This window comes from Toxotes jaculatrix, chromosome 13 (genome assembly GCF_017976425.1).
Source record: "Toxotes jaculatrix isolate fToxJac2 chromosome 13, fToxJac2.pri, whole genome shotgun sequence".
NCBI lineage: Eukaryota > Metazoa > Chordata > Actinopteri > Toxotidae > Toxotes > Toxotes jaculatrix.
The window spans coordinates 9,625,035-9,642,867 of NC_054406.1; the positions used below are offsets into that span (position 1 = coordinate 9,625,035).

The 17,833-nt window shown below is 39.9% G+C and overlaps 1 protein-coding gene across 1 annotated transcript; it reads left to right on the forward strand.

The window, feature by feature from the left end:
- The first annotated feature begins 1,390 nt into the window (after positions 1-1,390).
- grhl2b (grainyhead-like transcription factor 2b) lies at positions 1,391-17,687 on the forward strand. The gene is made up of 16 exons (XM_041052702.1): positions 1,391-1,718; positions 3,955-4,144; positions 4,716-4,783; positions 5,425-5,785; positions 6,623-6,681; positions 6,901-7,057; positions 7,684-7,795; positions 10,766-10,860; positions 13,138-13,296; positions 13,700-13,757; positions 14,042-14,181; positions 14,520-14,557; positions 14,726-14,814; positions 16,293-16,378; positions 16,477-16,541; positions 16,667-17,687. Exons 1-16 carry the CDS (start codon positions 1,699-1,701, stop codon positions 16,779-16,781), a joined length of 1,812 nt encoding a protein of 603 aa, XP_040908636.1. The 5' UTR covers positions 1,391-1,698; the 3' UTR covers positions 16,782-17,687.
- Positions 17,688-17,833: the final 146 nt, after the last annotated feature.

A 17,833-nucleotide genomic window follows, 5' to 3' on the forward strand; every position in this document is an offset into this window, starting at 1 on the left:
TTCCATACCGGGGCCTGAAGGCATTCTTAAACAAAAAAAACTCATTTTGTCATGCAAACATCTTCATAAGACATCAAACCAGTTTGGAAACTACATCCCAACTGTTTTTCAAAATCCAAACTGAGGGGGAATTTATCATATCTGCAGTGAGTATGTACCTTTGTGAAATTTCTGCAGTAGGATAAACAGAAGCATAATCAGCAAATTGTACTTAATGTATCAAAAGTAAAAGTACTCACTCCACAGAAAAGTAGATGCTGAGGTATTTATTATATGTTACAGTAGTAGATTGTTAATACTTACGCAACTGTGCATAAGTAGCATTTCATTGTTGTAGGTGGTCGAGCTGTAATAATGGCTAGCTATTCTAGCCCATTGGTTCCTGGCCCCTACAAAGGGTCACAAGATTAATCTGAGCGGTCATGAGATGATTAATGGGAGAGGAAAGAGGAAAAGATAAGTTGCACAAATTTATATTCCTACTATTCTTTGCTCTTTTGCAAAATATTGGATAATTTGGGCCCCAGTTGCCTATTCAAATTGAAGCATTTGAGAGGTTTGGACAGGAAATCTCACAGACGTCTGAAACGTGACAAGGGGCCGCAACTAGACACTAATTTTTAAAGGGATCACAAGCCAAAAAGTCTGGAAATCTTCTGGTCTTTAATCTATAACAGTACATTGCATTTCATATGAGCAAATGTACTTAGTTACTTTCCACTTGCAGCTATCTATCAATCAAAATAAAGAGTATTTAGGGTCAGTGGTCACAACCTCGGCAGTGCCCCAGCATCGAATGAGACACACACACACATTGTTTGTTCTGGCAGGGTAATCCCAAACACTGGGATCTCCTCATACAATGGCTTCATTAAGAGGACAATGGCATTGTGTCAACTAATGACAGGGCTCCTCCCTGCCTTCTGTCTGCTCTGAGATTACCTGAAACACACACACACACACACACACACACACACACACACACACACACACACACACACATCAGAAAACCTGTGGATGTGTGTGTCAGTCTGAGGCCATCTATGAGATTATGCTTCCATTCCGCCACTGAGCCAATAACGTTTAACCACCTTTGCTGTTTATAAATGTTTAGTTTGAATAACAGCAAAAAAGCCTCATGCGTTCATTTTTCTGAACGTTAAACCTCACCAGATTCCTGCGTTTTCCTCTTTTCTGTGCCATTGCGGCGCCTTCATCATCGCCGTCCTCTACTGCTCTCGCAGGTGAGGTGGGCCTCTACCTGCCTCTCTCTGACACAACAGCCAATCGGAGCCCAGCTCCGCTGCTCAGCAGCCAATCAGCGTCAGACTCGCCCTCGCCTGCACAATTCTTTTTACAGTGAAAGAATTTCAGCGCAAAGTTGACCCGCTGCCATTAAAACAAGCCAAGGCAAATAATTGAATGCATGGCAGCAGGATATGTTGATATTTGTTGTAATCTTCGTGCAAACTGAACACAACACAAGCAGAGTGACGGGCTGCTGGGGGACAAAAGCGGATTTACCTGCCGGGTGGAGCGGAGGGGAGACAGTCAGAGGAGAGAGGGGCAGGGAGAAAAGAAGCGGGGCGAGAAAAGTCGACTTACCTGTAGCCCAAGTTCTGGCAACTCGCTCACTCTATTACCTGCTCCGACTTGAAAGTCCAGTTTCACAAGGAAGAATCGTAGAGGAAGCAAAATATGTCACAGGAGACAGACAAGTAAGTGATCGAGCCAGCGGAGAGGATGTTTGATGATTTCAACTTGAAGGGGGACTAAAGAAAAACTTTTTCAAGTGTTTTTCTTTAGTGTTTTTAATCCAAAGAAAAGCTGTTTTATAATCTGAGCCAAATTGTTTTGAGGATCATAAAGTGGGAGGGCTGCTCACTTTCTGGTTGTATTACTTTAGGAGAAATATTAAACTATCACAGGCCCCGAGGAAAAGTTGACAAGCAAAACTTGGTGCCGTTGGATTTCGTTAGAGCTGAATTCGCCATTTTTGACTGATGGAAAAGCCTTCAATGTGCAAGGACTGGATTGTTTTTTGTTTTTTTTAAAAAAAAAACACTTTCGGTTCTTTGAATTAAAATAGTTTTAGCCCTACTTTTGCATTGCATTGCATTTTTCATACTTTAGGGCCTATTCAGTGTGCGATGGAACTGCTCGTGGGAGAGGACACTTTGTGCAGCCTGCTGGCCTACTGTGTTGTTTTGTAACACTAGAAGCTCCTTTATTTATAGGTCTAGGACACAGTAATAGAAACAAAGACAATCATTACTACAGTTATTTATTTTTTATCCTGCTTCATTTTTCATTTTTAATTAATTTAATCTTGTTAAATATCAGTAAATGAAGTTTGTAGCTGACAAAAATCTTACAGAAATGTTGCTCTTGTGTTTTAGTTTGACCAAATCATTCATTCATTTAATTCTTTTTGATTATACTAATATAGAAATATATAAAAATAACTGTATTAATAATAAACTAAATAATCATTGCAGTTAATGTTACTTATATTAGTATTAAATATTAGTACATATATTAGTATTAAAGTAGGGCAGTGGTTCCTAACTTTATAACTTATAATTTTCATTATTGTTAGTTGTAATACTTGTGGCATCAGTACACGTGTATTTAAATATAAAACAGCTGAATATCTCTAAGTGTCTAAATGCATGTAGCTTATCAGAATCAGAAAAACTTTATTAATCCCCGTAGGGAAATTCTTAATTTCTCAGTGACTCTGCAGTGTTGCTGTTTCATGCGTCCTGCATCAGCACTGCAGTGGAAACAGCAGGTGCCTGCCACTATTCTCACATACAGTAGTAATATTTAGTCAAATCCACCACAGTAGAGTTGTTCGAATCGTAAACACAGTCACCTCTGTGTCTTCTCTGTCTTGTGGCCTTTTTATTCCTGCATGTCAGCTCACTGCTCACAGAGAAGTTGACCGGAGTTTGTGACAAGTGCAAGATCAATAAAAGAAAAACAGACTGACATGCAGACAGTGAATGTGTGATGTGATTAGCAGTCAGAAATGAAATCCATTTAAAGCAGACGTGGTTGAACAGATTCATCCTGGGTATTGTCTGTTACTGCTTTTCTACCTCTGCATCTTTATCTATTAAGGTTTGTAGCAGTGTGACATCAGAGAGCCCGACAGCGTCAGAGAGCGTGACAAACGTGTTTTATCTGGCAGCAGTTTATGTCAATTAGACATACGACACTAGTAATACAAATGAGGTGTTTCATGTTGGAAACCTGTCATTTAATCTACTTTTAATCTAATTAAAAGTAGATTTCACAGCTAGAAAATATTCCTGATTAATACTTCCTGTTGATATCAAGCAAAAAAAAATGTCAGTTTGCTTGAAGCACATTGGTGTAAACACAAATAAATTATTACTAAAGGGAACTGTATGAGGTTACAACATAATCACTGACTTTTTCCATGACTGATTTGTTTTCATAAAGGTGTGACATTATACTGATATTGTTCATTGTCCAACAAGTGCAAGTTGACACATTCAGAGCCTCACATGTGATAGGCTGGGTTCAAAGAGATGTTGTGACAACACTGTGTGTTTAACTGGTCTGTGATCTCGACTTAAGTGGGCCTACAGAGTAAAGAGAGCAACAACCCGTGCACACTCATGAGACAGGTGTGAAACACACTACAGCTGCAATTTGTTATATAATATTATTCTTTTTATTTTTTGGCTTGTTTAATAAAGAAAGATTAAGACAAATGACCCAATGTTACAGTTTTGACTTCAGAATTCTATTTTTTTTAATTAGCAGGCCAAAAAGAGATCATTTTAAATAGAAGGAAACAGTGGAAAGCAAATCAAATGTAGCTTTTGATGAGCTAAAACTAGTAGATCCAATAATCAATTTTATATGCACTTTTTCACCTTGAAATTCGAATGTTTTTGTGTGTCCGTGTGCGTCTACCAGTAAACGTCTGGTGGTGGTGGTCCCCAACGAGAGCTCATTCCCTGCAGTGCGGCGGGCCTACACCAGCGAGGACGAGGCATGGAGGTCGTACCTGGAGAACCCGCTGACAGCCGCCACCAAAGCCATGATGAGCATTAATGGGGATGAGGACAGCGCCAATGCCTTGGGCCTGCTCTACGACTACTACAAGGTTCGCAAAGAGCATAGATGGTTAAATGAGTGAGGACGACAGTGCTGATGATTTTACTTTTAAGAAGATCAAGTGAAGCATGTTCAGAGATTTACTTGACTTACGAGTAAGAGCTGTAAAAGTTGAACTTGGATGCTCCAAATATTTGGATGGCACGGCATCTGTCTGCTTCAACAGAAAACCCTGAGGACTGGATCAAACAGGTCATTACAACTATAACCATTAAGCTGAGCATTTCCGATGGGAACTGACTGTCTAAAACTCAAAATTAATACTCTCACAGCTTTATATTTGTCAGTTCAAGTTCATGAAATGAATTCAGCACATTTCTGTCTGCAAAAAAGCCAAAAATATATTGTTCAGAGGCCTGAAATAAACAGGCACCATGTAGTGTTTGTGGTGTTTCATCAAACATGATACATGACACATAAATCTCTTACCAAATATGTTCTGACTTTCAGAATCCATTGTCACAATGAAAAATGTCAAAGAAAAGCTGGAAGACACAGTTCCCCTTATAGTTTTCAATAATGCTGACCAATATGTGACGTTCTGCTTTTTTTCCTTTCAGGTGCCTAAAGAAAAGAGGCTACTGCCAATTTCCAAAGTTGTTGAAATTACAGAGGAACAGGAGAAAAGGTCAGTAAATTTGGGTCTCTCGGTGTCTCATGTCAAGGCTGCAGAGACAGAAAGAGGGAAAAAAATGCAAAAGACATTTCCATAGGTGTATTAAATCCTTTGGCTCGATAACTGTGGTATTTGACCTGTTTCATTTGTGGTTAATAGGATTACGCCTAAAACAGTTTAAAATAAAAAACATTAAATTTTTCTAAAAGCTGAACACAGTTTCCATAACATTATAAAGAACAATGTGCTGAAGATAATAGTGATAGGAGACAAGCACTTTGAGTATGTATGTGGGCAAACATTACAGATGAGTGAGTTTTGTTTCACCTGGATCGCTGATACTGAATGAAAGAAGCACAGGTTGGACTGAGGCCACTAAAAACCTTTTGATAAATGACAGAAGATTTGATGATACAGTGTGTCTCTGCTGTTGAATATGAAAAAAACATTTCAGCTGTGGAGTAATATGCATTTGGTACAGCAGCAGGACCGTGAATGTGGGATTGACTCAAAATAAACTGATGTGCCCGTGTTCATGGGAATGAAAACCCTTTATCCAATACCCAAACTGCAGTACACCCATTCAGTAGAGGGAAGAAGTTAAAAACACTAACTGCATAAAAACATCCTTTTTAACCCCTTTGTTTGTTCAGGGTGACGTTGCCTAGCAACCCCAGCAGCCAAAGCGAAGTGGAGACAGTGGACAACCGTGTTCAGGTCCTCAAATCTGTCCCCGTCAACCTGTCGCTAAACACCGAGCACCAGGACACCAAACGGGAGCAGTTCAGCAGCTCAGCGGCGTCCGGTGCAGCATCGGGGGCAGTGGTGAAGGCCGAGGTATACACGTCCATCTTCACGATGGGACAGGGGCTTCACTACAGGGTGGAGGGAGAAGAGTCGGCGAGGGTGATCTACGAACAGAGTCCGTACGAGGTGACCACGAGTCACAGTTCGTATGTTAAAGAAGACCAGCAGAGTCCGCCTGACAGCCCGTATGAAGAGGAGAGAGACGGGGTGAGAAAAGACGCCAGCTCGTGAACAGATACTCTTTTCTCTTTAAATGCTGGATAGTTTTACCATCAAGGGCTTACTAAAATTATTAAAATGGAGCAACTTAACTGGTGATGACTCACAAACAGGTCACACATAGATATTGCTTTGTTTTAAAGGGAAACAAGCCAAAAAGTAAATTACCACTCCAAAACACAATGTTACTGTTTAAAATAGCTATTGTTCTACACATTTCTCAAATTTGTCAGTGTTTTATTTTCTTGCTGTAGATAATTGTCAAATATGTACTCTATAATATCACAAATAAATAGCTTAGTGTTTGTCAGTTTTGGTCTTTGGTCAGAGACTGTGTTTGTATAAATGTTCAACAGTCCTCAGTTGACCAAAATGCTATTATTCGATTACTACTATCTTTAGATCTACTGTTACAAAGCATAGCTGAATGTATGGTCAGTGTTAAAAGACACCGTGGGAAATGTTGGAAGGCACAAGCTAAGAACGCTGATTAACACCAGAGAAGGTAATCCATGATTGAAGGTCACATGCTGATGATCTGTAACAGTACGTGCTGGGTGGAGTTGTTGTTTCACAGTACATGAAGACAGAGACGTTTAAATATGATTCACTGAGTCCAAAGGTTCGTTACCTGAACAAGAATCTACAAGTGGTTGCTGAGTTTGTTTTCCGTTAGTCTGTGAACTCCATTGTCATTCTCATCTGAATTTATGAGAATAATATATGTCGGTGTTCCTCTCAGGCTAAATTAACTTGTCATTGTGCCCAAATAATTTCCTCTTTCTGTGTGTGTGTGTTTTTTTTTTTTTTTTGCATTCACAACAGAAGTACCACACACCTTCCTCTCTGGCTACTGATGACTTCTTATTTCATGAGGAGAGAGTGTAAGTCGCTCAAAATTCAACGATTTAGCCTTCTTGCTATTACGGCACAATTATCAATATGTGTTACAGTGTAAATACTCAGATGTGTGCCATTTTGAAATCAAAACACTGACTGGTTGTGATCCAGAAAGGAATGCAAAACTGTGTGTTGTACCCCCATCCCACCTTGTTTTTTCTAATCACATATTATTCTGTATGCACGTGTGCGTATGTGCCCAGTGACAGCTTCCGGTACACGCTGGACGCCACCCGTTCGCTTCGTCAGAAGCAGGGCGAGGGACCGATGACCTACTTGAACAAAGGCCAGTTCTACGCTGTGACGCTCAACGAGCTCAGCGCCAACAATCGCCTCCGTCACCCCATCAGCAAAGTCCGGGTGAGGGAGTCATTTCAACACCATTTCTTTTCCTTCATTTTATTTTCCATTTGGCATCAATTCTATCAACTTTACTACTTTAATGCTTATTCATGCTTCCGGTTTGTCACAGATTTAACTGTAGTGTAATTCAAGTCTACATATAACGAAAGACTGTGTTGATAAAAAAAGACTGTGTTGATAAAAATTGCTGTAATCAGCATTTTTTTATAATAACAACAGATCCTGTTTTTTTATTCACACGTCTACGTAAATTGGTTGAAGTTGGTCTGGTTGGGTAGTAATTTTATTGTTTATTTGTTTCAAAGTAAGTCTGACTATGGTTTGGGATGGTTTAAACCCTGTCTGATTGTTCGTGGTTCTTGCCTAATCAGACTTCTATGTAGCAATATTGCTGCATTCCCAGAATTAAGCAACTGACTTGTTGAGTTTAGTGTTATTAATACTGATGGGAATGGTGGCATGGGTGGTATGGAAATAAGACTAGGAAAAATAAACTGGACCTGGAGGAAAGACACATGAGACAAGAATCTCATGGGTTTTGACTTTGTCAAAATGTCCCGAATAAAAGCACTGCTTCAGCTGCAGCATCTTGACCCGTTTTCTTGCTTTGTTGCTGTTTTCAGAGTGTGATCATGGTGGTGTTCAGTGAGGATAAGAACCGAGACGAGCAGCTTAAATACTGGAAGTACTGGCACTCACGGCAGCACACGGCCAAACAGAGAGTCCTAGACATCGGTGAGACTTTTATTGCCCCACTCCTTCTTCTACAAAGTCCATGTTTACATGTTAACAACCACAAAATCTTGAACAGTTGAATTAATGAATGAATATACATGAACCAGAAGGCAGTGACAGATTTATGCCATTGCAAATGCTGGAATGTACTCGGCTAATAAACAAGGCATGATTAAACTGAGAGCAAACTAGCCCCCACCCAACCGTCTGCCTGAGGCGGTTCAGCTGCCCACCATCTTCCACCATCAGGCACACAATCACACACACCTGAATCTCTTAATGTCTAGGTGTTGCTGGGACACACAACATAAATCCTCTAATCTCGTCTACATAGTCTGGGAGATTGAGCAAAACACTGATTTGTTAAAAAAAAAAAAAAAAGCTTTATAATCCAAACCAACGCGGCTAGTTTTCTCGCAGTATTTCCCACAGGTGTACGTGCATCGATCTGTAGCCTCATAATTGTATCTCAGCACTTTTGACCTTTTGTCGGTTGGTGTTTTTCGGTTGACGGATTTGAATGTGAACTGATCTTTTCTACAACTTGTGGAATGAGTGTTTGTGAGAAGCTTGTAGGCAGTTTGCATTTGACAAGCTTGGGCCTGCTAACTGAGGCAGAGATTCAGAGGTATGTGGGAAACCTGGGGTGGATGGGACACACACACACCTATCTATACACAGCTTGTTGGGACAGGGAGAGGAATGCTAGCCACACTGTTACCTTGGCTGGTTTTGGTCTGTTGAAAGTAATTCTTGCCCAATTTAGATCTCCATCTTAAAAATATATTTACATGAACCAAGACAAATCCTAAGCAATTCACACACATCTTCATATCTGATGATGCTAAGAAATAAAAAACAAAACAGAACTCTACCTCTTTAATTTTTTCTATTAAATACCAATGTTGTTATTGGTAAATCTTGTGTCTAAAATGTGTTGTATACTTCCGGTTGCATTTTCTGGAAGAGTGGTTCCCAAACTGTTTTGCCTGTAATCTCTTAAAGTAATAATTTGATGTTTTGGAAAATACGCGTACTTGTGGAGAGTTGGATGAGAAGACTGATACCAATCTTGTGTTTTTATAGGCTAAATATCAATCTAGAGAAAGGCTGGAAGCTTCTGAACAGAGCCTGGCTCTGTCCAAAATTTAAAAAACATATGCCTAAAAGGACCTGTCAAGCGCACTAATTAAACATGTTAACAGGAAACAGGACATAGCCAGGCTAGCAGTTTCCCCCTGCTTTCAGTCTTTATGCTAAGCTATGCTAACAGTCTCCTGGGTCACAAGCAAAAACAATGATAAAAAACGCAAAAATACTGTAAAAGTATACGATGCATTTTAAAATCAAAGTTTTCGGAAAACTGCAAACTGATTCTTGAATTAAAGTGTTTGTGGTCAAATAGCATGTCATCATCAGCATGATTTGAAACCTGAAACATATTTCTGGATAACTTTTCCATATAGCTGGCAGTTGTTCCTGTTAAGAGGAAATGTGTTATCTCTTTCAGCACCGTTCCTTTGGGTATTCCTGTTTGGCATTTGCCAGTGTAATGAGTCTGTGTTTGCAGGTGTGTGTTTGTCTGTATGTGCCATACAGTAGACAGACAGTGTGCATCTACAGCTTGACCCAGAGGGTGGAACATTTTTCCCATGATGCACATGCACACACAGATATCCATCTGCGCTTAGATATGCACAAGTTTTCTGCATGTACAAACAGAGTCCAAGGTGAAGCACAAACGAGGATGCTGACAAACCGCTTAACATGCTTTAAATTGTTAAGAAGTCTTGTAACTGGGGATGGGGGGGCGGGGCCCGTTCAAACAACTCTGTAGGTCAAATGACAGACCGCCCTCCACCCTGCTCCTCAGAGCCAGGTCGGCCTGTAGCTGGATGTAGCCTGTAACCTGATGCTGTGCAGAGAGCTGATTTGAATAGCGGTGGAGGGTTTATCACTCAGATGGGGGTGGGGGATTCATGAATGGATCATTTGAATGGGGTTATTTAATGGGGGATACTGGCAGATAGGCATGTTGCTGCCTGTCCTGTTGCTTTTGTGCACCTGCTAAAGAACCAGGAAGTGTCACTGCAGTGGCAGTTAGGATGATGGAGGAGGTCAGACGCCAGTGGAAGATGTGACCAACTGAACTGCTGCCTCTGCAAAGACGTTAAGCCGAGATCATGCCTCTGTCTCATCTTATCATGATCTCTTGCACAGACTGACATACAGATTTTTATTCCAGATGAAAACTACTAGTTGGTGATGTCATGAATCACTTCACTTTCAGTCATTAGTGAAGGATATAGCTGGTTTAAAATTTTATTTTATAAGTTTGCAAGAAACAAACGGTCATCAAATTTTCCCCAAACTTTCAAGTCTGTATGAAATCCCTTTAAAATTAATAAATACACCTTTCCAGTGGCGTTATGTCCATAGTCACTATACTTTCCACTTAATTTCCTTAATAATAAAATCAAAAAGCACAAAGAGCCTTTTACACAGCATACCGGTGTACTCAACCCCTTATTTTTAAACGCCCTCCAATTTGCACTCACTCAGGTCAACAATACCCAGGCAGTGCGCTCATCTGGGCGGCTTTTAATATGGCCCTCTGAGCCAAATAGCCTCCTGTGTTTCCTCCCACTGCCTTTGAAGCCTGAGAGTTTGTTTGCTCAAGCAGATAAGGTTTTATCTTTTAAAATTGAAGCGTGCCATTTGATTGCTTATCTTAACAAACAATAGCTACCTGCTTATGTCATTTATTGACCAATTTGTGCTGTATATACAGGGTTTTTTTTTTGTTTTGTTTTTTTTTGACAGATTTCTGCCAAATTTGCAGAATATAACATAATAGATTTTTCTTTTTTAAATACTACAATAATTTTGAGAATCTTTTTGTACCACAAGTTACATTTCAGAGGTTATTGTGATTGCAGAAATAAACCCTGTCCCTGTTTGTCCTCACAGCTGACTACAAGGAGAGCTTCAACACAATTGGCAACATCGAAGAAATTGCCTACAATGCAATCTCCTTCACCTGGGATGTGAATGAAGAGGCCAAGGTACAAAACAGAAAAATTGCAGTCTTTTTTTTTTTCCAACAGGAAATAAATGTCATTGTAATTTTCCCACAAACCGGTTTACTGTCTCTGGAGGTGTTGTAGATGTGAAAAAAAGCAGTGGGACAGGTTTTTGTGCTGATTCAGGTGTTGGCAAACAAGTGCACTCACTTGACAAATTAACCGGCTTTTGACTGTGATGCAAGCTCCTGACCTGTAGTAATCATGAACACTCAAGAGCTCACAAATACTGAATTAAATCATCAAAATGTTGCTATAACAGGAGAACTGAAAGCTAAAGGCAGCTCCTTTGCTTCAAATCTCCTGTTTTCAAACGTCCGTCGTAAAACTGATGGGCAGCGTTGTGCGCTTTTGCTCTGTTTATCTTCTTTGTCTTTGTGTATCCCACTCCTTTGTGGCCACTCCTTAAATGGAGCCATGTCACTGTTTGAACTCCAGAGGCCCCCAAGGGCCAACACGCACCAATCCCAGTCCCCACCCTCTGTTGTTTGTTTTGCCCTCATTTCTGTGTGAATGCGAGGGACTCTGTGTGTGTGTGAATCAGTGTGTGAGTGTTATGTGGCTCTTTCATTGTAATAGCCCAGGACAAAGACGTTGCTGGAGGAGATCCAAGCACACTTCTCTGGGCCAATATTGACTCTCTCTGTCTATATCTCTCGCTCTTTTTCTTTTTCTATCCCTCTCTTTCTCTTAATCTGTGTGACTGTTGAGCTTGAATATACCTGTTGAAGTGCAGGAACAGGTGTAACAACCAGGTAGTTGAGAGTCCATGCTGCTCCTGTTGTAGGCCTAAAAAAGAGGTGAAAGAATTATTTAAAATGTCTTCTTAAATTTCTACAAATTAAAACTAGAAGTTGGCAAAGTGTCAAAATAAATATGATAATTGAAAGTGATAGTTCAGGTTTGTTTTGGGGGAATTACATGTTTTTTAGACACTTCTTAGCAAGTTATATATATTTGTGAAGTAAATAAGACTGTTCAGTTTTCAGGGAAAGACACACCTCAACAGATGCTGGTTTAAACTTTTTTTAGGAAGCCCACATAATGTGTTCAAGACAACTACATCAGCTCAGAATATATACTATTCTGAGCCATTCATCACCACTGATTTTTTTTTCCCCCAATATCACACTTCCCACATGTTTTGGGCATGAGTTAGAGGGCTCAGGTCAGCTTAGCTAAATGAGTCGTGAATGGTGGAAGTGATATGTCTTGGCTGGGGTTTCAAGTTTCAGGCTTTGAGGAGGCCAAAAAAAATCAAATATGGAGAAAACAAGGCACTGAGAAATAAATGATTAAGTCAAGCTTTCAGTCACTGGCCCTTCACCAGGACAAAGCTTTGTAAAAAGGCTAATCCCAGAGCTCATCAAATAGACCACACCTGTGCTTGATAAGGCAAATAAATGGAAAATGCACTGTAGTTCCCAGGATCTCCTACCAGGACAATCCACAGGTACAATGTACTACAAAAAGTGAGGTTAAAACTTTTTTTTTTAACAAAAAATCTAAACCCTGAGACAGTGACATGTGTTAAGACGTTTTAAGGGCAGAAAAAGAAGGAAAAATGCAGAAACACAACACTGTTGTTGTTATTGTAGCAAACATTAGCAGTGGTTGTCAGTTTATCAAAGGCTCAGTTCGCATCAATCACAAGAAAACATAATCTCCTTTAGCCCCAGAGCTATGTAACCATGCAGTTACATGTAGTTTTGATTTCTATCTACCAGGATTTTGAGATATATGAAAATTTGCCCCCAGCCAAATGCAGCAGAGGTGAAAGGAATTTTGTTTGTGCTGCTCAAAGAAATGAAAAAAAAATTAGAATACTCAAAAGCATTCCAGAGCTAATGTCCAAATTACTTGATGGACATTTTAAATTTGGACTAAAACCTCTGTAAAAATATTCATCAATTTCAAAGGATGCAGTCTCTGAATGAAGTGCTCTCATGTTTTTGAAATTAAAAATCATTAGTTGACCACGATTTAACTGAAAAACATCCAAACAGATTCAGCTATTTCATTTTGTGTTCAGAGCTACGTTGGTCAAGGACCAACCTCTGTTTGCACTCAGTATTTTGAGTCGGTGTGGAGGTTTTGATGGGTTCCGTTGTGAGTTAAAACATGGAAATTTGCTTCTAAACCAAATATTTCATTCAATATATATATATATATATATATTTCAAAAAAATTTCACAAATTCACATTTACAGTTTAAATTGTCTAAACGTCTCCCCCCTCCCATCTGTGTGTCGCTGACAGATTTTCATCACAGTCAACTGTCTGAGTACGGACTTCTCCTCTCAGAAGGGCGTGAAGGGTCTTCCTCTGATGATCCAGATCGACACATACAGCTATAACAACCGCAGCAACAAGCCGCTGCACAGGGCATACTCCCAGATCAAGGTCTTCTGTGACAAGGTGAGAAATCACTTCCTGTACATAAATTATAACGATCCAGTCTGGAAAAGGTTTGTCACTTTGTCGGTCGATCAATGTCCATTCGGTGGTATCATTTGCAAATTAGTTTACAGCGGTCTTTATGAAACAGTATTTTTAAGCAGATTCAAATGGACTGTGTTTGACTGCACAGTGTGCAGACCAGGAGGTGGAGTGAGGGAGTCAGATAATGACATCAGTCCTCCCTCTAGTGGTCTCATCTGCACAGTGAGCCTCCAGACACTCATGAAGATGATGCAGTGCCCAACATCCTCTGTATAGACTGTGTGCAGGCAGTTTTGATTCATGAAAACAAACTTTCAAACTGTCAGGGGAGCAGGGCGTTTGAAGGAGGCTCATACTGCTTCTGTGTTTTTCTTCTCAGGGAGCAGAGAGGAAAATAAGAGACGAGGAGAGAAAACTTTACCGCAAGAAGTCAAAAGGTTTGAGCTGCATGAGAGTTTTGTTTTGTATTAAAATCAGAGAGATTTGTAGGTCTGTGGAGCAATTTGAAGTCTTGAGATGTACAAAAAAAAAACGATTGTTTACATGAAATCATTATTGTAACTACAAGGCTTTAATTTTGTTTTTAATCAGATCAAGTTATAAGGCCAAAAATATAAATGCCAAAAATGTATTAATAACAAATACTTTTTTTTCCTATTTTCGCTGTAAAAAAAATCTATCAGTTCTTTTCTAAATCTCAATCTATTTCATTCATCTCCAGCGAAGGATGGAGGTGTAGGTGTGATCACTGTACCCAAAAAGTCCGACGCCACCTATTTCAAGACCATGACCGACCTGGAGGCTCAGCCTGTCCTCTTCATCCCCGACGTTCACTTTGGCAACCTGCAGAGGGCTGGACAGGTACGTCGCCTCCACACGCATCGCATCATCTCCTCTGTAAACAAAAGTGAAAGAACCGGTTTCCTGTCAGCTGAGGTCATCTGCTGAAAGGGGAAATTGGAGCCACAATTCAGTATCAGAATGACCTGACTGGCTGCATTTCAGCTCCAGATCAAAACATTTAACAAGTTTTTCTGGTTTTAGAAACCACTCATCAGTTCTGACTCACTCTCCTCACATGACCATGAACATAAACTACAGTCTTTGAAGAATTTGTTATTGTATATGATCAAATATTAACATTTTTTTATTTGTGCATAAAATTAAGTACTTTTGTGTTTTCCTTTATTCATTTCCAGGTGTTTACCTTCAACACAGAAGATATTGAGAGAGAAGGGTGAGTGTGTGCATCAGCAGGAAATGCGCATTTTCATTTACATCGGCTCATACAAATATAAAGTATGCAAATGAACGCAGATACAGATACCAGCCTCATATAGAGGAAGCGCACAGCACCACAAATGCAAAGAGAATGTGTATGACGTTTGTTTTTGTGTGTTTTCAGGAGTGTGCTGGTGAAGAGGATGTTCAGGCCGTCAGATGAAGATCTGTGTCCACCTCACAAACAGATCAAAGAGGAGACGCACAAGAGAGGTACAAGATGGCAGCTTCTTCTTCCTCTACCCTCAGCATGTCATTTCTTTCTTTTTTCTTTTACCTTCTTCAAGAAGTGACTCAGTCCAAGAAATGAGTTTGACTGAGAGCTGGGAAATATCTGCCTCAGTCTGATTTGAAATGAAGGAACACAAACGAGACTGACATTTCTGAACAGTGAAACAGTAGTTTATAACAAATCAAACCTCTAGTGATTGTGGTTATTTATCCTGCAAAATTAGCAAAAACATTCTGCTTACGGCAACTCACATGTGAGGATTTGCTGCTTGTCTCTATTTCAGATGATTATAAATCACGACTAGGACTACTGTTTTCTTTAAATAATCTTTTATAGATTAAGCTCTTCTCTAAAAACAGCATTTTCTAGCTGTAAGCTTCTGATTAATTCACACAGTCTTCCGTAGCAGATGGAGTTTGCCTGTTTGTCACAGAATTGTGGATTAAATACCATGATTAAGCAATAACTTATTTAGTTATCACAAAATTGTGAACACTGTTGTACAGTGCTGTAGCCAAGACACTAGGGAGAGGACCCAAATGCAGACAGCCAAGACAGAAGGATAATGGTAGTGTCCTTTACTGAACTCAAAATCACTGGCATAGAGTCCATGGCCAGGAAACAAAACTCAAGCAACTGAAAATCATCTACGAGGGAGAAAAAACACCAGAAAAAAGAAAGTCTAGGCAAAAACTCAAAGGTTCTTACTTGGGGGGGACCAGGCGCAGAGGTGAGTCCAAAAGAAACACAAGGATCAACACAAGACCAGGAGGCAAACAAAAGCAGGATCCATGGAGCAGACAGGAGCTCAGGAATAATCATAACCAGAGCAAGAACACAGACTGCAGGACATGAACAGACAAACTGACCAAAAGACAGGGGATCAATGGGACTAACAGGTGACACAAATCTGGGCGGAGCAGGCAATCAGAAAGGTGGGAAATCAAACAAAGACAGGAAGTAGATGCACAGGGAACAGGGCTTCAAAATAGAACAGGAAATACTACATCAAACCAGGGGGCAGGTACATAGGTAACGGGACTTAACACTAACACAGGAAATACAGAACAAACTCAAGAAACAACAGAAATCCAAATAGAGGTTATACTGAATTCAACAAGAGTCCAAGGGGTTGATAATAACAAAGAGTCCAGCAGAAGACCATCAACTGTCCGAAACAGAGTTCAACAAATGTTCAAACAGTCCAGTAAGAGTTGAAAACAGCCGCCCTGGGGGTGATCATAACAGAAAGCTGCAAATCCTCACTTTTGAGATTCTGGAAACAGTTAATGTTTGGCATTTTTCCTTCATGACAAAAAAGTTTTCAGAACAGTTCACTGCAGTTCACAACAACTTCACTGAACAATACACTATGCTCCAAACACAGGTATATGAATGACATAAACTGAGATTTTAGCCAACCACAAACGCCTTATATTCATTCATCTTTTCTCTGCAGTGCTGTTGTATGTAAGAAAGGAGACTGATGAGGTGTTTGACGCTCTGATGCTGAAGTCCCCCACGCTCAGAGGCCTGATGGATGCTGTGAGTGACGCCTTTCTGTTTACATGCGAGACTGATGTCGAGCGCAATCTGTTTGCAGCAGAGCACCTGTTTAGACTGTTTTCATTTGTCATTTGTAGATATCAGAGAAGTACGGCGTGCCCACGGAGAGAATAGCTAAAGTGTACAAGAAAAGTAAAAAAGGGTGAGTGAAATAAAAAAATAAACACATGACTTTAGTTTCGCTATTTCATACAAGCAGATTGGAGATTTAGGAGCTTTCAGATACGCGTATGTGAAACTTTTAGTGTCTTCTGTGTTCTGTGTCAGGATCCTGGTGAACATGGATGATAACATCATCGAGCATTACTCCAACGAGGACACCTTCATCCTCAACATCGAGAACTACGCAGACTCCTACAAGATCACGCTGACAGAGATCTGATGGCTCGTCGGCCGACCTGGAGGACTGCAGGATTTAAACAAAAGAGACGCTGTGACTGCTGATTAGCTGAAATCTGCGAGGCTGCTATTGACTGGCTAATAAGCTGACTGACACTGGAGACCAGTCCATTGGTGTTGTTAGTCTGAGACACACCTGATCCCTCTCTGACACTGTTACACAATGAAGCAAGTCGTAGTTTCTGTGCAGGAGGATGATACAATTAAAAAAGGACATCACAGAGTTTCTTATGAACTGGTTATATATTCACTTCCTCATTGTACTCATCCTCTGTGTTGTAAGGCGAAATGATGAAGCACAGATCCATGTCCTCCTCTTTTTTTCTGAATATTTTTATTGTATAAAAGAATTTGTATGTTAATTCTCATTCTGTACAGTTTGTTTTTGTGTTTTTGCCAAATAACACATCAGGAGTAGCCTCATGAAATGCCTGATGTACTGTATGTAGCCACAGCTCCGATTAGTTGGTCCTAAGTAACATAGCAGCTTCTTTGCATGCCAGCCTTTGCTTTTGTTAAATGTATTATTATTTATTAATGCCTTTGATGAAAATGTTTGCATTTCTTTAACATTTTTCTTCTCCAAGAATTTCAAGTACTTTACATTTCAGTGACATTTCTCATAGTCAATCCTTTTAAGAATACCCAAGGAGTTTTTAAGTTTCTATTTTTCAGCCATAGTGTATATTAACAAGTCAAGAAATAGCCAAAGTTTTTATTTGTAGGACTTTAAAGGACAAGTGAAAAAATCAAAAAGAAAAAGAAAAAAAAAAACAATACTGTATAGGCCTGCAACTACTGAGGGGTGACTAAAGGCACTTGGTTGTTGAGTATGTCTTGTGTGCTTGGCTCTGTTGAAAAATAAATAAAGTTAGAAACATAGATGTCATTTTATGGTAAAACGAGACCATGAGTCTACAGCCATGCAAACATCTGTGTGAGGCAAAGGTTTCTTGGAGCTAAACACTAACATACTGATGTTAAGCAGGTATACTGCCCTTGTGAAAAAAATATGAAACGGTTTTAGGTTTTCGG

Bases quoted from the DNA above. Each gene is read 5' to 3' on its own strand.
- grhl2b (XM_041052702.1), top strand. From the start codon at position 1,699: ATGTCACAGGAGACAGACAA. The intron at 6,682-6,900 runs GTAAGTCGCTCA...GTATGTGCCCAG, and splicing joins TTATTTCATGAGGAGAGAGT to TGACAGCTTCCGGTACACGC. The intron at 16,542-16,666 runs GTGAGTGAAATA...GTTCTGTGTCAG, and splicing joins TACAAGAAAAGTAAAAAAGG to GATCCTGGTGAACATGGATG.